At 39.6% G+C, this 14956-nt stretch overlaps 1 protein-coding gene across 11 annotated transcripts in view; it reads right to left on the bottom strand.

Moving 5' to 3' along the window:
* The window catches only part of atp2b2 (ATPase plasma membrane Ca2+ transporting 2), a 177100-nt gene that overhangs the window by 71662 nt on the left and 90482 nt on the right, over positions 1 to 14956 (bottom strand). For all 11 annotated transcript variants that reach the window (XR_007828723.1, XM_051122857.1, XM_051122852.1 and 8 more), the window contains exon 2: positions 8420 to 8992. Coding sequence is in view for 10 of the 11 variants with exons in the window: in XM_051122857.1 (XP_050978814.1) it covers positions 8420 to 8618 (199 nt within the window). In the remaining variant the exon portion in view is untranslated. The remainder of the gene's footprint in view (positions 1 to 8419; positions 8993 to 14956) is intronic.

The raw sequence follows: 14956 nt of genomic DNA, 5'->3' as shown, positions 1-14956 counted from the left end.
CTGACAAACATTGTGTCTCAGCTAAACAGTCTTTTCTGCTTTAATTGATTTGAGGCTCAAATATACTGTATCACACTACCTTATCACTGTTTGAACGAGTATTTATTCCAAACTTCTTGGCTACATGGTCAGAATGTTATGTTACAGCAGTGCCCAAACTCGGTCCTGGAGGGAAGTTTCTAGTATGCCTAGTAAGAGATTGATTAGCTGGTTCAGATGTGTTTAACTGGGGTTGGAGCTAAACACTGCAGGACCCTCCAGGACAGAGTCTGGGCACCCCTGTGTTACAGTAACTCTTTAAAATCAGTCATTTGTTTGACAGACTATTACAAATAAAACAATAGTATCATATTAAACACTAAGTCAAGGACAGTAGTACATGAACAACATAAACACATGCCCTATTAAGATTATTACAGTTTACATGATATCACTAGATCTACTAGTGGAAGGATGATGCCAATCAGTTTAATATACAAAATGCTTATGTGTAATGTTTTATCAATATTTGCATCAACATCATTATGCAGCAACTGTTTTCGTAAATGTAATAAGGCACTTACAGTGCAGTCTGCTTTGACAAAATGTTCAGAATATAGCACAACCTTTCATATCTTAAGCCCAGAGGTTGCGCTAGACTTTAACTTTGTCCATCATTTTGAAGGACAGGGACATATTCCGTCATAATCTAATATTACCCGTCATTTTAATTTTCATATTTTAATCAGAATAACACATTTAATTGCTTTTATTTTTTGTTTACATTTTCATGTTTAATCATGAACCTACAGGATGACAGCGCAGTGTTTAAAAACAAAAAAATACGCTAGGGCTGGATAAACATACAAACAAACAAAAAAAAGCTGCATTTAAACTGCATTGTTTTCCTCAAAAAAAACATAATTTCTTTACGACTGAAGAAAGAAAGACATGAACATCTTGGATGACAAGGGGGCGAGTACATTATCTGTAAATCTTTGCTCTGGAAGTAGACTTCTCCTTTAACATGGAGATGTTAGTCCCATCCAAACTGGTACATGAAAATCGCAGACATCGGTTGATAAGAATCGAAACTCAAACTTAGTTTAGAAAACTAGTCCCATCCGAATAGGGCTTTATAAACTGTAATAAACATCCATAAAAAATAGGCCTCAATGTATTGTTAATATATAGGAATTTTCTTAATTATTCTTAATTTTCTTAATTATTTGCTTGTGATCTTAAAGAATAATGTCCAGTAAATTGTCAGTACCTTTTCTATTTTCTATAGATTTTTTTTTTTCTTTTTTATATACAGTTTAATATAGCTTATATAATAGGGTATGACGTGATTAATGAGCAGTAATATAATATATTAATATGCACTACTGTTATTAAGACCCTATGAAATCTGTTTTATTTTTTTCCAAATTCAGTTTTTTTTTTTCTAAACTGTTTCAGTGGTTAAATTAAAACAAAAATAATAATGAAAAACATGTCTAATTAACTGAAATCATGAAACAAACCAAATTTAACAGCAATTTTTAGCAGTTTAACCAAAATTAAATTTTTATGGCCCTATAAAATATGTTTTTATTATTTTAAATATATTTAGTATTATTTTATTTAGAAATACTGAAATACTGTGTTGTGTATTTCCTTTTTTCTGATAAATAAACTGGTAAATAATTTTTCTGCCAAATGTTCCTTAAAAACTAATGGTTTAATAATTTTATTGTTAGTAGCTGTACTATCATTACATTAAGTAATATAGTTTCTATCACAGTTTCTTCAAGTTAAACCTAACTTTGATTATGACAGGTTGCTGTGAAGACTTCGATTTCTGTTTGTATATGATAAGACAATAGTTTTTTTCTTGAAAGAAACGATAAAATGTTCATGAAGTGACTCTCAAAGCAGTTGTAGAGATTACGTTTATGTGTTCATGTGTTCATGTGTTCATTTTGAGGCAGCAGAGGCTGAAAATATTGCGAGCGAGCTTGCAAGCTAGGGTATGTGCGTAGTTTACGAAACCGTGCGTCTGCGTTATTCAATCACACAAAACATGCAGAATTCACATTTAAATAGTATTTAGTATTTATGGACATTAGTCCATATCGCGTTTTGATTTAAGTGTACTGACCTACTTTTAATTTATTTGTCTAAAAAATGGATTCCTCAATTCCGTCCACATTTACCGCATCGTGGAAATCATAAGGCCCTACATTATGCCCCTGTCCTTATACAATCCTGCTTTGGCGATTTCAAGGTGACTTACAAATAAAAAAGGTTTGAGCTGACAAGGTGATTTACAAAAGTACGTAAATTTAGCTTGTTCTGTAGAGGTAGGTGGACATAGACGGTGAGATTTCAGCATGGGACTTCATTATAAATCTTGAACATCTGTCATGATGCTGTGGTTAACATGGCGGCTTGCTGTTTGAGGGCAACTTAATTAGACATTGTGCTGGTGGAGTCGTGTTTTTGACAAGGGCTTTTCCTGTTCAGACTAGAATCCTGTGGATGTAAGGAAATGTCTGTTCTTTATACGTGAACACCCCCAATCCACCAGCGCCCCTGAAGAACAGGCTTATGGATCTTCAAACCCACGCTCACATACTTCCTGTGTGGAGTAATGATAGCGCAGCAGCCGTGGGCAGCGGTACAGTGTGTGTGTGCGTTTAGGCCGAGTGTTGGTGACCATCCTCTCTCTCTCAGCTGGGATGTCAGTGTCAGGTTTCTGATGCCGGGCTCAGATGAATCTCCAACACAAAGCTGCCAATTAACATGCACAGGAGCCCCAAACTCATGAAAAACATATGAGAAATTAGCCTATAGAAAAGCATTTTAAAAACTTTCCCTGTGCTATGTAGCATTACTGCTGTCAGCGCTGTCAGAACAAAGGAACTCTGTTTCACGACTAGCTTGATTTTCAGTTTGAGTCATTGATGAGCACAGGCACATTTTACATAGCATGTGGCTTACTGTAATCTTGCTTATTAACAATAGCTAAGCAACATCTCATGCTCATTACCTTTAAAACCCAATGTAAAGGTCATCCCAATCATGTTAATATGCAGGGTAGCATGGCTAAATTAAGTCATAGTGTAAGTCATAGTGAAGCCACTGCACTACATCCTGGAAACCTAATAGATTTCTGTTTTCCTATTCATATTTCGTTCCTTATATTTAACGTTATATACGTGGGTACTTCATATACATCTGAATTAGAGCCGTTTATCCGTGGCTCTGAGGAAATTGATTCCATGAATCATGTGCACAAGTCCACACCAAACAGTATTCACCCATTTTACTTTCATCCTGTTTCCTCCAGTGAAACAGGATATTAAATTAGGGGGGAAAACAGGGAACAAATTGTCTCTATAAGACAAGGTTGTTAAAGAATAATTGTGCTTGTTTGGACAACAACTGAATAGGAAGATCATCTGCACTGGAATAAAGGTAACCTAAAAATTGTAACATCTAGATTAACTGGTTTTATTAAAATAATCAAAAGCAGCATTTAGCTGCATTATTTAGCAATCAACCCAAATTGATTCATTTACACAAACACTTTTAAATCAGGCAAAAATGTCTCTTAAAGGTAACTAGGAAAGGTAAAGTAAAGGTAAAATTGCATCAGATTTGATGTTTACAAACAAAAGCAGAACCAAGTTAAATTTTAGATTAAAAAAGATAACTGATTAATCGATACTGTCTAATTTTACTCCACTTGATGTCATACAGTAAAGGTCACTAGTCTGAAATCTTACAATTATTCAGAGTGAAAGATTTAATAAAAGAAGCACAATCACACCAAGGTGACTCAGATTGTAAAAAAATTTAGTTATGCATTCAGTGATGTACATATTAAACACTATGATTCTGTTTGTGTGACTGCAAAGTGGACAAATCACTTTCTTCATCAGTATCATCAGTATTTGTCTTGTTCTCTACTGCAACATCTAAAAGTTCATAAACCAAGCTAAATTTAATTGACAAGCAAAACTGTGTTAATTAGGAGCTGTAATTTTTTTTACCCCTATGAAAAACAGTTTTTCGCTTGTTCTTGTCAGTAAATGTTATTTAGTGTGAAAGGTGTTTAGATACTTTTTCCTGGAGAAGTAGAAAAAGAAACAATATTTAGCTTGATTTGGTTATTTCTGTCTATAAGTGAAATTCAAAAATCTGTTTCCTCTTTTTCTGCATGTGTCAATGCGGTCACCCTGAAAACAATCCAGAATGTGCTCATCTACATCGCTCACTTTGCTGAAATGTGCCAACACCTAAGCTCAAAGTCACGACAGGGAATGGATGACACAGCATCAAGCCACATGCTACAGGATGCACACACAGGTGCAAAAATAGATGTACAGGTCAAAAGGGCGAGCAAGACAGTGACAAAATGAAAAAGCAACACATCAGCAAGTAACTTGGCTCTGGTTAACGGTGTTAGGCAGACATCAGACATGACGGATGAGGAGGCCCAATGTGCGATTCGGTGACCGATCGCGAGAGTCAGCTGTCACGTTTCACAAGGGGAAGCACACCTGCCCATTGCCAGTGTCATTTAGAGCAGCCCGACCCTTTCAAGCACACGTCTGACAAAGAACCGTACATTTACGTGACCCTGAACGCACCTTGACCGAGCCCGGTAGGTTGTGTGTATCATTCAGGGATGCCTCAAACATTATAAACATGTCCCAACTTTTTGGGGGTAATAATTATTATAATTCATAATATAAGAGCTTTGTTTTCCATGGCTGCAGTGCAAAGTGAAAAATATTGCCATATAAAATGAGAATTTAGATCAGTGCTACATGACTAGAGAAAACAGAGAAAAGGCTGTTACCCTACCAAAAAACACCCATAATGCACTGGCTCAATCCAAATGTCCATGAGTAGGGACACAAAAATGCAGAGGTATGTATTTTCACCAAGGCCCTGGAGCTGTTAAAAGTCTTATGACAGCTCCAAGGCTTTTGTGAAAACTACAAATCAAACTTTGCTGACAATTAACCAAGAGAGTATCACTAAGAAAGAGTACATGTTAATTATTTGCATAATAATAAAATTGGCAAAATTAAGACCAGCTGATGCAACTCCAACCAGCTGCATCAGGAGTCGAACAAATGAATGTGTGAAACGTAATCAGCAATCCTAACACGCGTAGCGCTGATTGACGTTACTACTTAATAATCATGAGCCAGGCTAATGAGGTTTGCGTTGAGTCTCCACCCCTTTTTAGATCACTCTAAAGCCCCTGATCATGTTACACGCGTTACGTACTTTTCTGTGCCAACATCAACGACTCAAACTACCCACCAAGGTCATCCATTCAGGAGCATCTGTCTCTCAGAAGAGGAGAAATGTGGCCTGGTCTCTTATTTATAATCTGTCCTCTGAGGGAAATGCTTTCTCCTTTTAAGAATGGCTGTTGGAATCAGGGCAGCACTACTGTCCTTATTAGAGGAGATTGTACTCCTTCTGAGCAATTCCTGCTGGGACCCAAGACTAAATAGGTTTGTCAGAGGGGAATGAGAACACGGACCGGCGGACTAGATTAGCGTGCTGATCAAGGGCATGGGAGGAGGGCACAGCCTAGCTAAGGTGGGACAGTGTTTAAGTAGCTATGTGATCCGCTAGCCAACAGCCGTTGTCATTGCTCCAGAACTGGGTCCTTCAGCGCAATGTCAAAGCATCGCCAGGGATCGGTCAGGTAAAACGGTGGCTCCGATAAGTGGAGCTGGCCCAATGATGATCATTGTGTGAGCTGTGGTCATGTTGTGTTTGCAGCTTGGCTCTGGATGTTTTGCCAGCTTGCTTTGACCTTCAGTGCCTCTTACAGTTTAAATGCGGCATCGGATTACATGGAGTGCCTCGTTCCCAATATTCACAGCCCTTCTGTTTCTTTCCATTTTAATTGCTGTAAAAATTGGCTATTAGCCGCATTTAACGTTTTCTCCTCAGCAGCAGAAGCATTTGCGTTAAATGCGAGAGCGCTATTAAGCGCCAAGGTTAAAAATCTCACATCTGTGCCTTTAATACCCCTCAGTTGCACTGGGTCAGGCTCAGGAGATATTTTACCTCTCATTTCATTATGAATTAGTCAGGAGACACATCAGGATGTGCGAAACGTGAGCGGCGAGATTAGCGAGACAGTCTAAGTGTTGGTTACTTTTAAACAGGCTAATTCGGGTAAGGATGTGCACTGCGTCGAAGTGAGATGGGCCATCAGACTGAAATAGAAATGAGAACAGAGGAAGGCATGGGGGAGGACAGTCGCGGTGAGCGAACAGACACTTCTGGCCGGCTTGCAGCTGGTGCTAGGGCACAGCACGCTGAGACCATTAGCATACAATAGCTGCTTCGCATTGTCATTCCCTAGCCCAACTCCACAGCAAATTGTTTACCGTGGTTGCAGCGACGACAGAAGTGTCTTTCCCTGTTTCTGAACACAGAGACTTAGTCATTTGTTCCTGCTCATTGTACCGTGCAAAAAATAGGAACCCTTCCTCTGTCCTTCATAGATTTCCCTAGTTCTTATTAATTCTTGTTACCTGCACCTCGAGCTGCGGGCTTTCAGATGGTGTGTGGCATCCGTCCTGACTACAGGCACTAGCGGCAGCATTATCTGAAGCAAACTGACTTAAAGGAGATGCTTTCTCTTTTTTGGGAGGTCGCCAGGCTCCTCCATATCTCGCTCAGCTCCCATCTGCCAGGAACTCTCTCTGAGAGAGTGGCCAACACCCACAACTTTGAGAAAAGTGGGCGCTCTAGCGGCTCAATAATATCTACATAATGTGCCGTAGCATCCAGGAGGATCCAGGAAGATCTGTGTTGTCCTTACTGAGCAATTTCTTTATTCGGTAGACACAAACTGACCATCAGCCCTGGTTTATCATTGATTGTAGTATGAGTAAGGTAAGCATAGATTAAAGGCACAAGTATTGATTGAAGAGCTTGAAGAAATCGAAGAGGGATAAAGTTACACATTAGTGTCTGGAGCGTGTTCACTGTTTGGATGCCTCCCACCCTGCAGGAAAATCCAGCTACAGCTAGATACTTTTGCATGGTTTCCAGGTGGTCAAAACTGGACAGCTGGTCCAGAGGGTTGACCAGAAGAATTACCAGCCTGATGTCAACTTTGTTAGGGGTGGTAGATCAGTTGGTGGGGATTTGGTTAACTTGCACCAGCTTAAGCTGGTATGTCCTGGCTTTTCTAAAACGGCATGCCTTTCTTGAAATGATTGAATAGGTCATAAAACTGGGATACAAGTACAGGGTTTTACAAATTCTTGCTTTTAGGTTTCCTCTGGTTCACTGTAAAGATGTAGATATGTAAATGCCATTTTTAGATTTGAGGAGAGTATGTCTGTGAGTGGTTTAAGCCTTTCTTAAGCACCTTTTTATGATACCACCACATAGGTTGAGCTGAACTAGAGAAAAACAGAAGAAGGAATCTTAGATGATGGTGTATGATAGTGCTAAATGGTCATTGCTGGGTAGTGGTGACTGCGTCCTGAGAGAGAACGCATAACTGCTCAGCTTATTAACAAGACTAGATGTGACCATTTGTCTTCATTATCATGTCACACTTGGGGTGTCAGCACAAGTCACTCCAGCAGAGCAGAGCAGAGCAACAGCCTGCTCCTAAACATGTTCCTAACACTCACACCAAACACATAGTTTGCAGAGAAGTCAAGATTATGCTGTCCTCCAGGGCTGACAGATCCATCAGTCTAGTGCTTTAGTGCTGTCATGGGTGAGAAGGTCAGTTTATATGAATTGTTATTTTGTTTTAATCTAAAGAAGGATTCCAGCTCTTGGATTCACAATATGGTTGCGTATTGGAAATCCATTACATTTATAACAAGCTGTCTACTCGCCTATATCGCACACAGCTACGTGTTTTAAATGTCAGCGCATCTAATAGAAGCTCAAATGGTGCATGGGTTGGATAGCACAGAGACACCACTGTCAGACCATAACAAATCATGACACAATGAAGACGCCAATCACACCATTTTTCCAATGGATGCGAGCAAGCTCCTTTCCGCACTGAAGCTGATGTGACTGATTTTCAATGCAAGAAAATGCTCTAGAACAGATCCTGCAGTCAGTGTAGAGAAATGATTTGTAATTAAAATTGTATACATGCATGCCTTCTTCTACCCAGCAACACTATCGCTGTACAAAGTAGCAAATTTAGTTTGACCCTTGCGCTGTTGCCTGGGAGACACATCCTAGTTAATAACTCCGCAAGACAGCCAACCAGCATCAGCAGCAGGTTTGAGGGGGGAAGAACCTGTCTGAGAAATCTCACAGCATACAGGAATGGAAATGATTATCATTTGAAAGAGTGCCACTGTATGCAAGCGAGTTTATGCAGGATGATTGTGTTCAGCGCGTGTGACGGCATGAGACAGCGCACACTCACCCTCTGTCGGCGAGGTTTTCAGCCTCTGGCACAGTCCCTCGACACCTCCATAGTCCTCCTGAATTTTGACCACTGCCTCCGTTCCTCTGAGCTCCATGAGGGAACGCAGCTCCATGAGCGAGCATCCAAATCCTCCCGCATGGTTGCTGTCATTTCTTTGGTTCTTGGTGTAAAAATCGCTATTTGTCATGTCCCCCATGGTGGCTGAGTATTGCTTGGTAGCTTTTCTTGAAAGCGGATAAGAAAAACTGAGAAAACGCCACACGGGCAGAGAAGGAGTCCCTGGTGTGGCTGGAGAACAGGTGTCTAAAAAAACGAGAGCAATGCAGGAGAGAACAGAAGGTAAGAGAGGAGGATGAAAAAAAAACAGATCCTGTCCGCTGTCTGCAATTGAAGAGAGGCTCCTCGGCTTTACGCAAGCGGGGACGCGTCAGCCATCCGCGAGATCCCGGCTGAGGTCCTGAGGACGTCTACACTCACCACGGCTGCAGACCAGCGGCTCTCCATACGTGGTTTCCCATTCTACCTGCTTCCCGTCGGCTGCTGTCTACATGGTGATCCGCTCCATTACTCCTTCAGAGACAGAGAGAGACACAGAGGGAGAGAGAGAGAGCGGAGGACAGAAGGGGAGGGAGGGAGAGAGAGAGAGGGAGAGATAAGCATGAGTGTTTCTCAGAGGTGCGAGCAGCACAAAAGTGAGAGAGGCGCTAGGAAAGCACGGCACGCGGCATTGTGTCGTCAACACATCTGCGTTTCGCTTGCACATAGAGGTGGGGGGTGTCCATCTATTCCTGTGATTCTCCTCGTCATATGGCAGCCACCGTCACATGCATAGCTACGGCATGCTGTGCTTTGATCGCTCTCTCACTAAATACAGAGCCATGTAAATACTGAAGGGACATGTGAGTGTTTACACCACTCGTGTGATCTGAACGAGACTGCGGTGCGCATCAAAGGGCTTGACGCTATCAAGAAATGCGGGCAATGCATCCCACACTGCAGCAAGGTTAGCTGGAGGGGAGCTAGCGATGGTGAAGGATTATATAATTCATCCATGCTAATGCATTTGTGCTGCATAGAGCACCAGCTGACTAACGCTTATGGACTCCTGTAGGGCAATTTATCACTTTTGGTATCTGAAATCACACAAAGCCACAAAAAGTTGTTAAATGCATTGCAAACTGCAGCATTGTTGGGGAGTAAGTATTTGAAGGTAGTGACGCTACCTGCTACATTTTTCAGCAGTGTAACAGTAGCTTAGTGGTTTTCAAAATAGTGTCACTTTTCCACTAACAAGCTACTGTTTCCAACTTCAAAACGGTGTAGCGTGACAAAACACTACATCACTGCATTTTGAATCACGTTGTTGTTCTGACAGCTTTACAGCAGAGCGAGCTGAGGCTATATGATCATATGCGCTCTTCTAAATAAATTATTTTAGCCTCTCTATCATCTCTTCAAGACCCAAAATGGAGTACAGTTTAACGTCACCCTAACTGACATATTTTATGCTCCTTCTGCACAATTAAAAAGCATAATCTGATATATGAAGGTACATTTATTTAATTACTCCTTGTTGTAGCTTCCCAAACCAGCTGTAGACCAGCTATATATGGTTGGTTTGGAAAGCTAACACAAAAAAAAGCTAACTTAAATCAACCTGACACAACCATAATTCATCAGGAGACATACAGATATTGACTGAATCTATCTGAAAGACTAAACAGCTGGGACAGACAATCAATACCATTTCTAAAGAGAAACATTTGCATTTTTTTCTCTGAGAGTGTCTTTGTCAGGAACAAATTAACATGTAACTATCTGTCAGAACACTCAGCTTGATGTGGGTGCTCACCCCCCAACCTCGTGTTTTTCCATGCTCATTTCTGTCCAAACATTTATTAGTGAAACCTTGCCATGCTGACAAATCCTTACGAATCGTTGGGCTGTGATTTTGCCAAGCAGGACATGTTTCTTGCTGAAATTATGGTGGGAACAACTGGCCCCGTATGGGATGGGCCTGCATTCCATGGGCCTTCAGGACTAATCAATATCCACTCCTGTTCCCAACATCAGATCCACCAGCTGTGCCAATGATCATTAACGTAACGGCTCTCAAGGAGGCATAATGAAGTCCTCCAGAAGGTTACTACAGGTAATAATACATGTGCAGCTGCTCCTATCTGGATGCTCTGACAGATCCTCTCACATCATTGCTGTGAAACAACATTGCGCATAATTTGAACAGACTACCCAACAGGACTACAACTCCATGTGCAATATTTCAACAATGCTTTCAAGGAGATATTACTATCACCACAAGATGCTATCACTGTAAATGAGGTGACAAACCCATCCCAAAGAGCACCTGCACTCTGAGTCTAATTGCATTTTGATTTATGAAAGTAGAGGAAAGACTGACAAAGACAAATGATGTGCTCAAAATGTAAACACGGCATAAAACAAGTTACAAGCTGAAACTTCAGACCTTTAGGAAGTTGTCTAAACTTTCAAAGCAGTGTGAGTCTTGTCCCTAGAGACTTGCCTATGAACCAAAAGTTGTCTTATCAAGACTGTTTTATTTCCATTATTTGTAATAATAGTACAGGGAGATTCTTCTACACTGTGCTTGTGAATCCCACGAACTAACAGCTTCTAATGTGACAATCGATGACTGAACATAAACCTGTACATGAGCCTAATCACACAGCTAAATATATTACTGAGCTCACACATAAAACTGCATTCAGAACATCCAAAAGCTGCCTTGATTAGCTGGTAATCAAACAACAGTTTGCTTCTAATTTATAAAATGTTGAAATGGCTGAGCATAGCTCACTATGTGTATTAATTACAGTATTTGTTACTAGTGGCTTCCATAATATAATTAGTCTATATATGTTCTTTTGAAAAAGCAATAACGTTTAATGAGAGACGGCAAATATGACAAAAAAATCTGGATGTTGAGCAGAGGATGTGCTGCTGAAGATAAAATGTCACGTTTAACTAATATGTAATTATCAATACAACATGAATTTTGTACATTAATGAAATGCCCTACTTTATTTGAAACAGTACAGTTTTATAAACATATGTGCTAGAGCTGAAAAACATGAACGTGCATAAAATACTGATTCTTAACAAGTATGAGACAAAAAGTTATTCACACTAGCATACTTCCAACTATAGAACTTCGTCATGATCAACAGCATTGAATTGTGCTCAGAACCAAAAAGAAAGGAGAAAGAAAAAAAAAAGCTGTGAGAAATAGACTTTATCAACCTTCAAAGCCTGAAAACTGTTACATGGAGATATTGTCTACTTAAAGTTGTTAGTTAGTTGTTTTTTGAATAGTACAGTCCACTGAACACGCTGAACTTCTGTCCTTCAAACCCTTGTTTTCATTCCTTTTCAAACAATTATATATAGGCCACGTTCACACTGTCAGTTTTTGGGATTGACAACCGCATTTACTTACAGGTGTGAGTCTCGAAATGTCCCGTTCACACCGCACTTCCAGAACAACAATTCACAAATAATTTACTCACCCCCTTGTCATCCAAGATGTTCATGTCTTGAAGAAATTATGTTTTTTGAGGAAAGCAGTTCAGGATTTTTCTCCATATAATGGACTTCACTGGTGCCCCGATTTTAAACTTCCAAAATGTAGTTTAAATGCAGCTTCAAAGGGCTCTAAACAATCCCAGCTGAGGAAGAAGGGTCTTATCTAGCAAAACGATCTGTCATTTTTTTCGGAAAATAAAATCTTTTATACTTTTTAAGCACAAAAGCTTGTGCAGCACAGGCTCTGGGATGCACATTCACGTGCTACTGAATCACGTCGAAAGGTCATGCCGAACGTAGGCAAAACCACAGACCCAGTGTTTACAAAGCGAGCGTGCAAAGACTAAGAAAGTGCAAGTAAGTCAAACGCTGTTTACAAACAAAAAGGTACAATGATGTTGGACAATTCTGAAGTTGTAGGAGAAAATAACATGGAGTTTTTCGACATACTCTACCTTTTTTGAGCTCGAAAAACCCGAAGACTCGAAACAGGTGAACTAATTCAGTACAGAACCTAATAGGATGTTGCGCATGCGTGACTGAACAAATTACTCCCCGAGATGACTCGTTCTTCCCGAGTCACGTTAAAGATTCGTTCAAAATGAACAAATCGTTCAAGAACGACCCATGGATGTGTATCCCAGAGCCTGTGCTACACAAGCTTTTGTGTTTAAAAAGTATACAAATTTTTATTTTTCGAAAACAATGACATATCGTTTCGCTAGATAAGACCCTTCTTCCTCGGCTGGGATCATTTAGAGCCCTTTGAAGCTGTATTTAAACTACATTTTGGAAGTTCAAATACAGGGCACCAATGAAGTCCATTATATGCAGAAAAATCCTGAAAGGCTTTCCTCAAAAGCCATAATTTCTTTACGACTGAAGACAGAAAGACATGAACATCTTGGATGACAAGGGGGTGAGTACATTATTTGTAAATTGTTGTTCTGGAAATGAAGAATAACCATAGCAACAGAGGCCAAAGCATTATCAAAGGGGCGACATCCGTAAAACTGAAAGTATTACCACTTTCTGACATGACAATAGTCCAATCGTGCCGTGAGTTCATCCATCAAATCATTATTAACCGACAGTAGCTTTTAAATTTAAGTGGAGAGCAGAGCATTTGAGCCGTGCGCAGAACACACAACTGACGGGAGGGAGCATCTCTGGAGGATACTGAATATAAAACTTTCAGATGACACACAGCTCATTTCTTCGTCACTGTAAGTTACCAAAACCACAAATTAAAGAACGCAGCACACTGTAGATGCACGTTTGTGCGGCAGAACGGCTCTCTCGTACTATCTGACGTGATGGACAACTAGTTGTCTATTCCTGTTCCGTTCACACAGCGCAACTGTTCCAAGAATGCAGTTGTGAGTCCTGAAATTTTACGAGTGTGAGTTATAGAATACGGTTGTCACACCCGTAACTAACCATACTGTGTGTGAACGTAACCGTATTAAGGACTCATATACGGTATTGACAACCGTATTCTGCTGCTGTGTGAACATGGCCTAAGGTCTATCAGAGCACTCTGTGCTTTTCGATTCCTGTCTGTGACCAGTATCTCTTTCTCAGTATCTGCTCTTTCCTAAGCCATCCTCAAATGAGTAATATAATAGTTGACATACTAGAGCAATTCAAGGAAGTGCAGGCATTTTCATTATTAATGCAGACCTGTAATTATTTAATGAGACACATTTAATTGTTGTAAATGAATAGGAAGATGTCATTTTTAGTTTAAAGACACCTCTACATGTTAAATCAGGCTGTATGGGATACATTATGATTTCTGTGCACTTTGCAGCGTTGAGCAGTGCCACTATTTCAACTGCATGTAATATGAATGTGACTGTAACTCATAGTAACAAGCTACATTTTGCAGTGAGTAGTGGTTTAACATTGCAAAATGCTAATTTTGTCACATTTTATTGCTCCCACAGTTTTACAGCTGAGCAAAATGAGGCAATATCAAGCGCACTTGCCTGAAATCTCTGTAATTCATAGTCCATGGGGTCATTCAGGCATTTAAATCACAGAAATAGGAAAGATTGCCTTTGTGGCTTTTCTTTTTTTAAAAAAAATATTGAAATGTTGTTGATAATTTTTAAATCTAAATAAAAACATCAAAATATAAGGGCTGTCAGTTTAACGCGTTAATTAAGTAGTTACGAAAAGTAAGGCGATTAAAATATTTTAACGCAGTTAATGCGCTGGGCCCGCCCTCAGACATGTACATCCTCTTATATTTCATACTGTTGACTGTTGACAAATATGATGCAGGGCAACATCTCCATAAATGCAGTTATGCCCTGAAATTCAAGATATTTAAAATGCTCCTGTATGAGTTGTTGTTTCATATTTATATCACATATCACATGATATCACATGGGCAGGAAGAGCAAATATGAAACGAGTGTTGATTTTGTCTATCACGAGCTAAAATGTCATTTTATACAACAGTTCAGTAAATAAAAAGTATTCATATTGTGTTATATTTTATATATTATGTGTATGTATTTTAAACACAATCTTTTGCAGAGAACATATTACCTTTGAAGCCACAGCAGAATTGTCGCGCGTCTCGAGCAAAACAGTGGAGTTTAATTTCTGAATGAATCCGCGTTTTGAACGAATCGCATGAACCAATGATTCACAGGCCCATTCATAAAGAGAGCGATTTACGAATCGAATGAATGACTCATATAGACATTTGCCGCCACCTGCTGGCAGATTTAGTTTCTTATTTAGAGTATAATTTCATTAAGATAATAATAATATTAATAATAATAATAATAATAAAAACATTAAAGGGATAGTTCACCCAAAAAAAAAAAAAATTCTGTCATCATTTACTCACCCTCATGTCGTTTCAAACCTTTCTTTTTTGGAACATAAAAGAAGGTATTTTGAAGACTGCTAGTAACAAAGCTGTTTTGGTTAATTACTTTCAGTGTATGAACAAAA

Source organism: Labeo rohita, chromosome 11 (assembly GCF_022985175.1).
Source record: "Labeo rohita strain BAU-BD-2019 chromosome 11, IGBB_LRoh.1.0, whole genome shotgun sequence".
NCBI classification, from domain to species: domain Eukaryota; kingdom Metazoa; phylum Chordata; class Actinopteri; order Cypriniformes; family Cyprinidae; genus Labeo; species Labeo rohita.
Note: the sequence above shows the minus strand (reverse complement) of the source record. Positions and strands in the feature narration are given on the sequence as shown.